This window comes from Scyliorhinus torazame, chromosome 10, assembly GCF_047496885.1.
Source record: "Scyliorhinus torazame isolate Kashiwa2021f chromosome 10, sScyTor2.1, whole genome shotgun sequence".
NCBI lineage: Eukaryota > Metazoa > Chordata > Chondrichthyes > Carcharhiniformes > Scyliorhinidae > Scyliorhinus > Scyliorhinus torazame.
In genome coordinates this window covers 263,502,917-263,515,507 of record NC_092716.1, presented here as the reverse complement: position 1 = coordinate 263,515,507, position 12,591 = coordinate 263,502,917, and the positions used below count along the sequence as shown (strand labels likewise).

The window sequence follows — 12,591 nt, the reverse complement described above, 5'->3', positions numbered from 1 at the left end:
AAGTTCATCTGATGTGAATTTATCAGAATTCCTCCAGATCAATTTAGACTTTGGGTGACACACATTGGCTGATTGTTGTAAGTGCATCTTACGCCGGAGAAGATATTGCTTCAGTTCTGTGCTATTGCCGATAACTTGCAGTGTTTCATTCTTGTTCAGCTGAAGCTTGTCCGTGTTTACTGAGACCATCAACGTGGATCACCTTTCCTTCACCAGCTGGGACTTCCAGGCAATATCCTTGGCTGTTCAAACAAGGCCACTGAAATTCATGCACGAAATCGAAGTATTGGATTGGGTTGGGATCCAGATAAGAGAATAAAATTTACAGGAAAAGAATTCTCTCCCCCAAAGCAAAATACCAGTCTGCCCATGCCAACGTTACGGAGATGGTGTGGTCAATTCTCACTTCCGGCAGGCCAGCCAATGGACCAGGCCTGCCTCTCGGTTCCTGGTCAAGGTGGAGAGGCAAAAGCCCTGAGAAATTTTGAGCTCTCGTCTCATTTAAATATTGCCAAATGCGCTGCACACCCTGAGACGAGGGAAACCGCGTCGGTGGGCAGGGATCCGCGATGCGTTTTGTGAAACCAGGAAGAGAAATCTCTCTAGCTGCATGAAAATATAATCCGCAAACGTTTCTGGACCCAGTCCCCTGCAGCACCCAGTCCAGTGCTTTGTAGCCCATAACCTCGTGTAAGCCCTGTCATAGACGTGTCATTGAACTGGACCTAGAGCCACCCCAGCGATGGCAGCAAGTCCTGCAGTCCAGGCATCTTGATTGGTCTGTTCCAGCTGGAAGTTAATATAGTTGGATGCCCGGGCATACAGAACATCCACCTCCAGGATACAACTGTGGGCGGCAGGTTGGGATAAAAAGAACAAAGAACAAAGATTTGATTTGATTTGATTTATTGTCACATGTACCGAAGTACACTGAAAAGTATTTTTCTGCGGCCAAGGGAGCGTACACAGCAGACAAAAAAAGAATAATCGACAAAGTACATTGACAAATGGTGCATCGGCGAAAAGTGATTGGTTACAGTGCGGAACAAGGGGCCAAACAAAGCAAATACATGAGCAAGAGCAGCATAGGGCGTCGTGAATAGTGTTCTTACAGGGAATAGATCAGTCCGAGGGGGAGTCGTTGAGGAGTCTTGTAGCTGTGGGGAAGAAGCTGTTCCTGTGTCTGGATGTGCGGGTCTTCAGACTTCTGTACCTTCTGCCTGATGGAAGGGTCTGGAAGAAGGCAATGCCTGGGTGGGAGGGGTCCCTGATAATGCTGTCTGCCTTCCTGAGCACAGTAAGAAGTCTTACAACACCAGTTTAAAGTCCAACAGGTTTGTTTCGATTCACTAGCTTTCGGAGCACTGAGGTCTCCTGAGGAAGGAGCAGTGCTCCGAAAACTAGTGAATCGAAACAAGCCTGTTGGACTTTAACCTGGTGTTGTAAGACTTCTTACTGTGCTCACCCCAGTCCAACGCCGGCATCTCCACATCAGTTCTTAACAATCAATGTTATCATTTAATTAAGCAGCCATCAGTTTTAATTGGTGGTGAAAGTATGTGTGTGCGTGTGTATGTGTGCGTGCGTGCGTGTGTATGTGTGTGTGTATGTGTACGAGAGATGTTTGACTGTGGGGTTCAGCACACAGCAGACCGGATGACTAATCATATGGTGATTTCGCCTCCACAGAAACGCCATTGACACGAGCGGCCCAGCTGGAGATTCCAGTGGAGGTGATCAAAGCTCTTAGGAATGGGGGCGCACACCTGGATTTCAGAGCCAAGGATGGAGTGACACCCCTGCACAAAGCTGCAAGCGCCAAGAACCAGACTGCGCTCATGGTAAGATCAGGGATATCAGAACAGGAGGAGGCCATTCAGCCCTTCAAACCTATCCTGCCAAATAATCCTGCCATTCAATAAGATCACTGCTGATGTTATCCTGTAACTCCACTCACCACCTTGGCTCCATTCCATTAATGCACTTAGCATGTAAAAATCTATCAATCTCAGATGTTTATGTTATTAATTAAGAAAATATCTATTGCTCTCTGTGGGAGAGAGTTTCACACTTTGAGCATTTAAGTGAAAATTGTTTCTTAACTTCTCTCCTGAACTATCTGGTTCAGATTTGAAGGCTATTTCTCGTAGATTCCTCCACCAATGGAAAAATCTTCTCTCTATTTTGGCCTCATTGATTCCTTTCAAAATCCTACAAATTTCAGTCACAGCAAGTGTAGACACGGCAGAACCTCGGAGAACAATGGGCTGGATTTTGGGGCTCTGTCCTGAGGATCCGTGGCGTTTTACGTGGGAAAAATCAGCGGCACCCACTTACCGATCCTGCGACCGGTGAGGGGCTAGCAGCCGCGCCTCGGAAAACGCCCGGCCTTCATGGAATAAATGGCCGGAGAATTTCCAGGTCTCTGGCCGCGCGTGTGAAATGTCCTGTGAATCCTTGGGGTCTTTCCCACCCTTGTAAAGGAGGACATCAACTTGTTAACTCTAACAAAGATGAACTTAGGGAGAAAAGAGGGGAGACATTGAAAAAGAAATAAAACCTCAGGAGGACATTCATTTTTGTCTGGACCCTGTCTGCCAGGGACTGGGGGTGGGGGAGGGGTGTTTACCCCACTTTTCTCAATCCGCCTTAACCCCACTCACCAGACTAGCAAAGTTCAATTTATGAAGCGAGGCCCAATCATGGGCCACCCGGTTACCCCAGATTGGCTCCTTTCCTCGGGGGATTTGCAGGGAAGTATTTGCTGTTATCCTGATTCAACTTATACTCCTCATAAGGACCTCATAAAGGTATCCCCACTCCACCCTATCAAATGCTTTCTTGCCATCCATGGACACAATCGCCTGTGGCTCGGGATCATGACAGGCAGAAAGAACAATATTCAACAACTGAGATATTGGCCGACAATTGCCGATCCTCGACAGAACCTGTCTGGTCTTCCGCAAACACCTCTGGGAGACAGGATTCTAATCGCCAACCTCTTGGCTAGTGGTTTGGTGTCTGCATTCAATGGTGATATGAGCAAATATGACCATATTCTGTGCGGTCCTTGTCCTTTTTCAAGAATGACCCGGGTCAAAGAGTCATTGAACATGTCCAATATTAACGAAGTCAACTGAGCTGGAACCTTCTTGTTGAACTCAATGAGGAACCCATCAGGGCTGGGGACTTTATCCATTTGCATTGATCCAAACCTTTCAATATCTCCTCAGGACTTCATGGGGTTTCCAATTCCTCCCTCCTCTCTTTTTCCCCAGCAATGAGAAGGCCAATCCATTGAAAATTTTGACCATGTCTGAACTCTCCTCCAGGGGCGCTGATCGATGAAGATTTCTGTAGAATGTCTCGAAAGCCGTGTTGACTTTCCCCGGGGGAAAGGTCAGACTGCCTCTCGAATCCTTAATCTGTATGATCTCCCGGAAAGCCGCCTGCCACCTCAGCTGATGGGCTAAAAGCTGACTGACCTTCTCCCCATATTTGTAAAGTACCCTCTTCAAGCGCCACAGCTGGATTCCTGCCTTACCTGTTGACAGCGGATCAAACGGCATCTGCAGACTCTTCCTGCTGGCCAGTGGGGTGAGGCCTCCTCTATCGACTTTCGAAGGTACCCAGACATAACGCTCCAGTTATTGCAGAACTGTTTCTCAGGTTCCGTTGCCATTGCGCCAGCCAGTATATCGGCTGGGAGGCCAGAGTCACAGGCGCAAACTTCATCATTTCCTCCACCAAGGAGCCTCATGAAGTCACTGAGTCCATCGCCGAATTTCTTCCGTAGGTTTTCTTCTCCTTGCCCTTCTTGGCATCTCGTTAATGTGGTCACCTGATATTATCCAGGAGATGGGGTTCTGAAAACAACATCCCAGAAACCGGGCGAGAAAGACAGAAAATCAAGAACCCTGTGGGGAGTCACCTTGTGTGCGACCTCTCCCTACGACCTCTCCCTACGACCTCTCCCTACGACCTCTCCCTACGACCTCTCCCTACGACCTCTCCCTCCACGCCGGCACCGCGAGTTGAACCAGACTGGTTTTTACAACAATCGACAATGGTTTCATGCTCATCATTAGACTTTTAATTCCAGATTTTATTTGAATTCAAATTTCAGCATCTGCAGTGGGGGGATTTGAACGCGGGTCCCCAGAGCATTACCCTGGGTCTCTGGATTACTCATCGATTTGACAATATCGCTGTGTCCCTACTCCCCCGAACTTGCTGGGATTTTCAAATTGAGGGGCCTGGGGAGGAAGTTGGAAACCCATTTGCCAGAAATGAATGGCCTGTTCTGCACCTTGAAGAGTTTGCTTCAGGGATTAGGGAAGGTCAGAAGGTAGCTTTCAATTTGTAAATTGTGGAACTCAAACAGCCCGATGCGCAGTTTGATCTGGGTAAAGGTTAAAGGTTTTTTTTATATGGTGAAAAAACTGGAGACTTCGGTGACCTTGTCCTGGATCACACACAGTTCGCCTTTCACTTGGTCTTTTGGCATTTGGTGTTGTAGACACGCAACCTTCAACCTGGCTTTGCTGGTGAACTGTCTGTTCGAAACCCGCTGGTTCAGAGGAAGTGAGGCCCAGTATAGTTTAAGCCTCGGGGATCTCTCGCTGTGTCTGTGTGCTCCAATATGGGGGTGGCTGAAATGTGGGGCCAGTGTATCCATTTTTAATCAAATAAAGTGACAACTAAAAAGATAGTTTGATGGTTGAGTCAAGGTGTAACTCAGGAACTAATCCAGAACTCATGTATCATTGCTTCAGTTTGCTGAAAAAAATACATCTTGTCGAAACATTTCATTTTGCACTCATCAGACGAATTGCGAGAATCCTGATGAGTGCATGAGGAAGAGCTTTGACAAAATGTATTTTTTCAGCAACACTCAAGTTCTGTATTTATTATTACTCCCATTCTACCTTTCCAATTTCAGATACAGTAGCCTTTGCACAGCTGAAAAAATGAATATTTGCACTTCTAATCTCGGCCTGACGTACAGAATAGGACCTGACCCACACATCACATAGGAGACAAAATGCATCGTGTTCATTTGAGGACACTTGATTAAATCCGACCCACATTCTGTGGAAATTGGGTTGCAGTGCAATTAATGGTGGTATTGATTCCAGCTCAGAGTTTCTCCAGGTCTCTCATGAGCTGCGAGCAATGGGACAGCTTTGTTCCATTGATGAAGTATTACGAATGGAAGACCTGCGATGAATTTTCAAGTCAGGGCTGGGAAGCCAAAGCCTGATAATTCCCGGGTCCCAGCCCCGCACCCTTTCCCAACCCCCACCAGCAACTGAAAAGCACGGCTCTTGTTCTCCCTATTGGTGAAGGAATGGCATCTTTGAGTCATAAAACCTTCAGTTTGAGGTTCTGACTGTGACCTCCTCCTCCTGCCTATCCTCATGCGGCTGACATCACTGTCTCACTGAAACAGGCCGCTGGATGAGGAACGAGATAGATTTGTGAATCAATACGTGTTTCATTATTTGGGATAAGTTAAATTTAAATGGAATGTAACATTTCCACTCCTCTGAGTAGCTTCTGAAGAAGGTTTGACAATTCTGCGAGATGTCGATGAGCAATGATCTGCTTCTATCGCCTCCTCACCTCATTCTGTGGTAATAGCACAAACAATTTCTGTAACACAGAAAGCCAATCATTTTCACACTTGGGATCATAAAATAATGACTTGATCTTTGTCCTCAGCTTTTCAATATTAAAGTGCCGTCAGTCCCGTATATGGATGTTTTTAGCCTGACAGGATCACATCATTCTAGCTCCGTGGGTTATTAATAATATATTAGCCAAGGATATCTCAATTGTTCCAAATTATTGAAGGCAGTAATAATGGAAGCATATTCTCTGGAGGCCCATTACAACTGGAGCCCTTTGCGTTTCAAAATGTCTAATAAATTACACATATTCCTGAAAAGTTGACTTCTTCTCGTACGTTTGGTAAATTGAAGTAGAAACCTCCCCAGGGAAATAATAGTCATCCGAGGGAAACATTCTTCACCGAGGAAACTACAAATTAACAAGAACAAGAGGCAAAGGAATATAGGAAGAGGAGAAGGCCATACAGCCCATTGACCCTGTTCTGCCATTTAAGTAAAATGTGTCTAATCTGCGCCTTAACTGCATTCAGCAGCCTTTACTCCGTATCCCTTGGTACCATACAACTTTAAATCTGTAATTGATCCAGCTCCCGGAGTCTGTGGCGTTCTGGGGCCCCAGAGTCACCGTCTTGCAGAAGGCTAGCAGGCAACTGTCGTGGAGCTCGCAGCTTCAGCTGTATATACAGCCCCCGCACTTCCGGGTCAGAGGCCGCGCATGTTCACGGCGGTGGCCTCCAGCGGCCGCGCCGTGCTCCATGGCGGACTCAGCCTGTGGACCTGGATCACCGAAATAGTGCCCGCATCGGCCGCTCGTCTGCCCCTGGACCGTCCGCACACATTGTCCCCAGCCCCGAATGAGGTCCCCTCTGCCCTCCGATCGGCCCTCCCCCGACTGTGGCGGCCGGGGACTGAGTCCGCAGCCGCCAGGCGACCTTCCTCAATGCAGGACTAGATTAGAACCCCGCCGTCAGGAATCCGGCTGGTCGGGGACAGGACATAGCGGGGCCGGCCCCAGGCAATGGCCTGAGGCTGTGGATACTCGGCGTGGCTTACTCCAAGAGTACACCGCTTTTCGGGGGGGGGGGAGGAGCGAAACTGGCGCCGGTCCCGATTTCGTGCGGGAAAATGGATTCGCCGCCTCGTCGCCGAACGCGATTTTGGGGCGGGGTGCAGAGAATCCAGCCCCTGGACTTTTGCTGCACTTCCTGTGAGGAAATATCCTCTGATTTCAATTTTGAGTAGTCCAGTTCTGATTTTAAGATAATGCTGCCTTGTTCTTGATTCACAACTTTACCCAATTGGTTATCTTAGCTGAGAGGAAGGTGAAAAACTAGCCTCCTGAAGTTCTAACACTGTCGTGTTGGAAAATTGCAGTACAAAAACAAAATTATGCCAATTGTATTTACCTGTTTATGAAAAGGAACGGGCATCGGCCATGAACAGTGACAAGACTGGATTGAGACGCAAAATGGACCAATTGACACAATGCTGAGTTCGGCTTCTGTCATCTTTGCTTCCATGTCCAGTTCCTTGGCCAACACTCTACCACCCAGTTCCCTTCCCTCCTCCATTTAGCACACTCTTCACCCATCTCCAGTATTCTCCTTCCATCTGGGTCCATTGCTCTGGTCTCTTATCCTCTCTAGATCTTTCCATTGAGATCTGTTGACTTCCATCAGCCGTCTCAGTTTCTCTGCTCCTTTCACTCACTCGAACCTGTCTCCCTGTGAACTTGCGGCACTCCATTCTCTAAGGTCCAACGCTAATAACAGCCATGCCGGCAGCTCTGCCCAATGATGGAGAGCAGCCCTGGTGCCACCATTCTGAGGGACCATGAAGGAATTTGATACCAATCAGGCACTTACCTGCCAGCCATCAGGGTTCATAGAATCATAGAATTTACTGTGCAGAAGAAGGCCATTCGGCCCATCGAGTCTGCACCGGTGAAAGCACCCTACCTAAGCTCATGCCTCCACCCTATCCCCAGAACCCAGTAACCCCACCCAACCTTTTGGACACTAAGCAGAAATTTATCATGGCCAATCCACCTAATCTGCACGTGTTTGGACCCTGGGAGGAAACCAGAGCACCCGGAAGAAACCCACGCAGACACGGGGAGAAAGTACAAACGCCAAACAGGCACCTAAGGCCAGAATTGAACCCGGGACTCTGGAGCTATGAGGCAGCAGTGCTAACCGCTGTGCTACCGTGTCGCCCTCCGGGCCTACGGGACAAGGATACCGTCTCCAAGAGCCGCTAGCCAATTAGGGTCGGACAGCTGTTCAGCCCCACCAGCAGCACTCGGAGCAGGAACATGAGACTGCGGGAGGCCCAGAGGAACATTAAAAACATTTAATGAAGGAGCCTCAATTGCTTCACTGGGCAAGGAATTCCATAGATTCACAACCCTTTGGGTGAAGAAGTTCCTCCTAAACTCCGTCCTAAATCCTAAATGATGAGGCTATACCCCCTAGTTCTGCTTTCACCCGCCAGTGGAAACAACCTGCCCGCATCTATCCTATCTATTCCCTTCATAATTTTATATGTTTCTATAAGATCCCCCCCGTATCCTTCTAAATTCCAACGAGTACATTCCCAGTCTACTCAACCTCTCCTCGTAATCCAACCCCTTCAGCTCTGGGATTAACCTAGTGAATCTCCTCTGCACACCCTCCAGCGCCAGTACGTCCTTTCTCAGGTAAGGAGACCAAAACTGAACACAATACTCCAGGTGTGGCCTCACTAACACCTTATACAATTGCAGCATAACCTCCCTAGTCTTAAACTCCATCCCTCTAGCAATGAAGGAAAAAATTCCATTTGCCTTCTTAATCACCTGTTGCACCTGTAAACCAACTTTTTGTGACTCATGCACTAGCACATCCAGGTCTCTGCACAGCAGCATGTTTTAATGTTTTAGCATTTAAATAATAATCCCTTTTGCTGTTATTCTTACCAAAATGGATAATCTCACATTTGTCAACATTGTATTCCATCTGCCAGACCATAGCCCATTCACTTAACCTATCCAAATCCCTCTGCAGACTTCCGGTATCCTCTGCACTTTCTGCTTTACCACTCATCTCAGTGTCGTCCGCAAACTTGGACACATTGCACTTGGTCCCCACTCCAAATCATCTATGTAAATTGTGAACAATTGTGGGCCCAACACTGATCCCTGACGGACACCACTAGCGACTGATTGCTAACCAGAGAAACACCCGTTAATCCCCACTCTTTGCTTTCTAGTAAGGACTTTATAGCAGAACATTTAGAAAGCAGTGGCAGGATCAGTCAGAGTCAGCATGGATTTATGAAGGGAAAATCATGCATGACAAATCTGTTGGAATTCTTTGAAGAGGTAACCAGTACAGTCGACAAGGGGGAGCCAGTCGATGTGGTATATTTGGACTTTCAGAAGGCATTTGACAAAGCCCCGCATAAAAGATTATTGTGCAAAATTAAAGCAAATGGGATTGGGGAAAGTACATTGAGGTGGATAGAAAACTGGTTGGCAGAGAGGAAAGAAAGAGTCGGGATTAATGGGTCCTTTTCAAATTGACAGGCATTAACCAGTGGAGTACCACAGGGATCGGAGCTGGGACCCCAGCTATTCACAATATATATTAATGATTTGGATGAGGGAACAAAATGTAACATCTCAAAGTTTGCAGATGATACCAAGTTGGATGGGAGGGTGAACTGTGACGAGGATGCTGGGATCCTCCAGCATGATCTGGACAGGTTGGGCGAGTGGGCAAATCAATGGCAGACACAGTATAATTTGGATAAGTGTGAGGTTATTCACTTTGGAAGCAAAAACAGGAAGGCAGTTTACTACCTGAACGGTTGTAAATTGGGAGAGGGGAGTGTGCAGCGGGACCTGGGTGTCCTTGTGCACCAGTCGCTGAAGGTAAGCATGCAGGTGCAGCAGGCGGTAAAGAAGGCTAATGGTATGTTGGCCTTCATTGCGAGAGGTTTTGAGTATAGAAGCAGGGATTTGTTGCTGCAATTATACAGGGCCTTGGTGAGGCCACACCTGGAGTATTGTGGGCAGTTTTGGTCTCCTTCTCTGAGGAAGGATGTTCTTGCTCTCGAGGGAGTGCAGCGAAGGTTTACCAGACTGATTCCAGGGATGGCAGGACTGTCATATGAGGAGAGATTGACTCGGTTGGGATTGTTCTCGCTGGAGTTCAGAAGAATGAGGGGGGATCTCATAGAGACTATAAAATTCTAACAGGACTAGACAGGGTAGATGCAGGGAAGATGTTACCAATGATGGGTGTGTCCAGAACCAGGGGTCACAGTCTGAGGATTCAGGGTAAACCATTTCGGACAGAGATAAGGAGACATTTCTTTTTTTTAAAGAAATATTTTTATTAAAAATTTTACATATTTTCAACAAACCCCCCCCCCTTACAGAAAAAAGAAAAACAAAGAACACATAAATAAACATCTTACAACTACCTCACGGAATCCCCCAATATACAAACGCCCCATTAAGCAATAATAAACACAGTAGAAAACACAAAGTACACCCCCCCCCCCTCTGGGCTGCTGCTGCTGCTGACCTCCTCCTAACTCCCCGCTAGAAAGTCTAGGAACGGTTGCCACCGCCTGAAGAACCCTTGCACAGACCCTCTCAAGGCAATTTGACCCTCTCCAATTTAATGAACCCTGCCATGTCGCTGATCTATGCTTCCACGCTCGGGGGCCTCACATCCTTCCACTGCAGCAGAATCCTCCGCCGGGCTACCAGGGACGCAAAGGCCAGAATACCGGCCTCTTTCGCCTCCTGCACTCCCGGCTCGTCCGATACCCCAAATAGTGCTAACCCCCAGCTCGGCTTAACCCGGGTGTTCACCACCTTCGACACCGTCCTCGCAATACCCCTCCAGAACCCATCCAGCGTCGGGCACGCCCAGAACATGTGGGTGTGATTTGCTGGGCTCCCCGAGCACCTCCCACACCTGTCTTCCACCCCAAAGAACCTGCTCAGTCTCATCCCTGTCATATGCGCTCTGTGAAGAACCTTAAATTGTATTAAGCTAAGCCTGGCGCAAGGGGAGGAAGAATTAACCATACCCGGGGCACCCGCCCACGTACCCTCGTCTATCTCCTCCCCAAGCTCCTCCTCCCATTTACCCTTTAGCTCCTCCACCGAGGTCTCCTCCTCCTCCTGCATCTCCTGGTAGATCGCCGAGACCCTGCCCTCTCCAACCCACACCCCCGAGAGCACCCTATCCTGGATCCTGAGTGCTGGAAGCAGCGGGAACTCCCTCACCTGACGTCTTACAAACGCCCTTACCTGCATGTACCTGAAGGCGTTTCCATGGGGAAGCCCAAATATTTCCTCCAGCGCCCCAAGGCTCGCAAACGTCCCATCTAAAACCAGGTCCCCCATCCTTCTAATTCCTGCCCTGTGCCAGCTCAGGAACCCTCCATCCATTCTCCCCGGGACGAACCAATGGTTCTCCCGGATCGGGGACCAAACCGAAGCCTCTACCTCACTCCTGTGGCGTCTCCACTGCCCCCAAATTTTCAAAGTCGCCGCCACCACCGGACTCGTGGTGTACCTAGTCGGCGGGAGCGGCAGCGGTGCTGTCACCAGCGCCCCCAGACCCGTGCCCACACAGGACTGCATCTCCAGCCTCTTCCACGCCACCCCGCCCCCCTCCATTACCCACTTGCATATCATCGCCACATTGGCAGCCCTGTAATACCCACACAGATTAGGTAACGCTAACCCTCCTCTGTCCCTACTCCGCTCCAGAAACACCCTTCTCACCCTCGGGGTCTTTTTCACCCACACGAATCCCATGATGCTCCTACTGACCCGCTGAAAAAAGGCCTTAGGGATCAGGATGGGGAGGCACTGGAACATAAAAAGGAACCTCGGGAGCACCGTCATCTTCACCGACTGTACCCTACCCGCCAGGGAGGGTGGCAGTATATCCCACCTTTTAAACTCCTCCTCCATCTGCTCCACCAGCCTCGTCAAGTTGAGCTTGTGTAGGGCCCCCCAGCTCCTGGCCACCTGGATCCCAAGATACCGAAAACTCCTTTCTGCCCTCTTCAGTGGAAGCTCGTCTATCCCCCTTCCCTGGTCCCCTGGGTGTACCACGAAGAGCTCCCTCTTCCCCACTTTGAGCATATATCCGGAAAAGTCCCCAAACTCCCTGAGGATCCGCATCACCTCCGGCATCCCCCCCACTGGGTCCGCCACATACAGTAACAGGTCATCGGCATACAACGATACCCGGTGTTCCTCCCCACCCCGGATCAGCCCCCTCCAGTTCCTGGACTCCCTTAGAGCCATAGCCAAAGGCTCAATTGCCAATGCAAATCGCAAGGGGGATAGGGGGCACCCCTGCCTCGTCCCCGGTACAGCCGAAAGTATTTCGACCTCCTCCGATTCGTGGCCACACTCAACACCGGGGCTTCGTAAAGTAGCCTAACCCAACTAATGAACCCCTCCCCGAACCCAAACCTCCTCAACATTTCACAAAGGTACCCCCACTCCACCCTATCGAAGGCCTTCTCCGCATCTATCGCCGCCACTATCTCCGCCTCCCCCTCCACTGTAGGCATCATGATTACATTAAGGAGCCTCTCCGCACATTGGTATTCAGCTGCCTTCCCTTAACAAAACCCGTCTGGTCCTCGTGAATCACCCCCGGGACACAGTCCTCAATTCTGGTAGCCAACACCTTCGCTAACAGCTTCACGTCCACGTTGAGGAGAGAGATTGGCCTATACGACCCTCACTGTAATGGGTCCTTGTCCTGCTTCAAGATCAGCGAGATCAGCGTCCTGGACATCGTCGGGGGTAGGGCCCCCCCTTCCCTCACCTCATTGAAAGTCCTCACTAATAGAGGGCCCAGCAGGTCCATGTACTTCCGGTAAAATTCCACCGGGAACCCATCTGGCCCCGGTGCCTTCCCCGCCTGCATACTCC

At 49.3% G+C, this 12,591-nt stretch overlaps 1 protein-coding gene across 4 annotated transcripts in view; it reads left to right on the top strand.

Moving 5' to 3' along the window:
- LOC140384761 (SH3 and multiple ankyrin repeat domains protein 2-like) overlaps nucleotides 1–12,591 on the top strand; it is a 1,513,496-nt gene that overhangs the window by 405,031 nt on the left and 1,095,874 nt on the right. For all 4 annotated transcript variants that reach the window (XM_072466758.1, XM_072466757.1, XM_072466755.1 and 1 more), the window contains one exon: nucleotides 1,690–1,841. In XM_072466758.1, coding sequence (XP_072322859.1) covers nucleotides 1,690–1,841 — 152 coding nt within the window. The remainder of the gene's footprint in view (nucleotides 1–1,689; nucleotides 1,842–12,591) is intronic.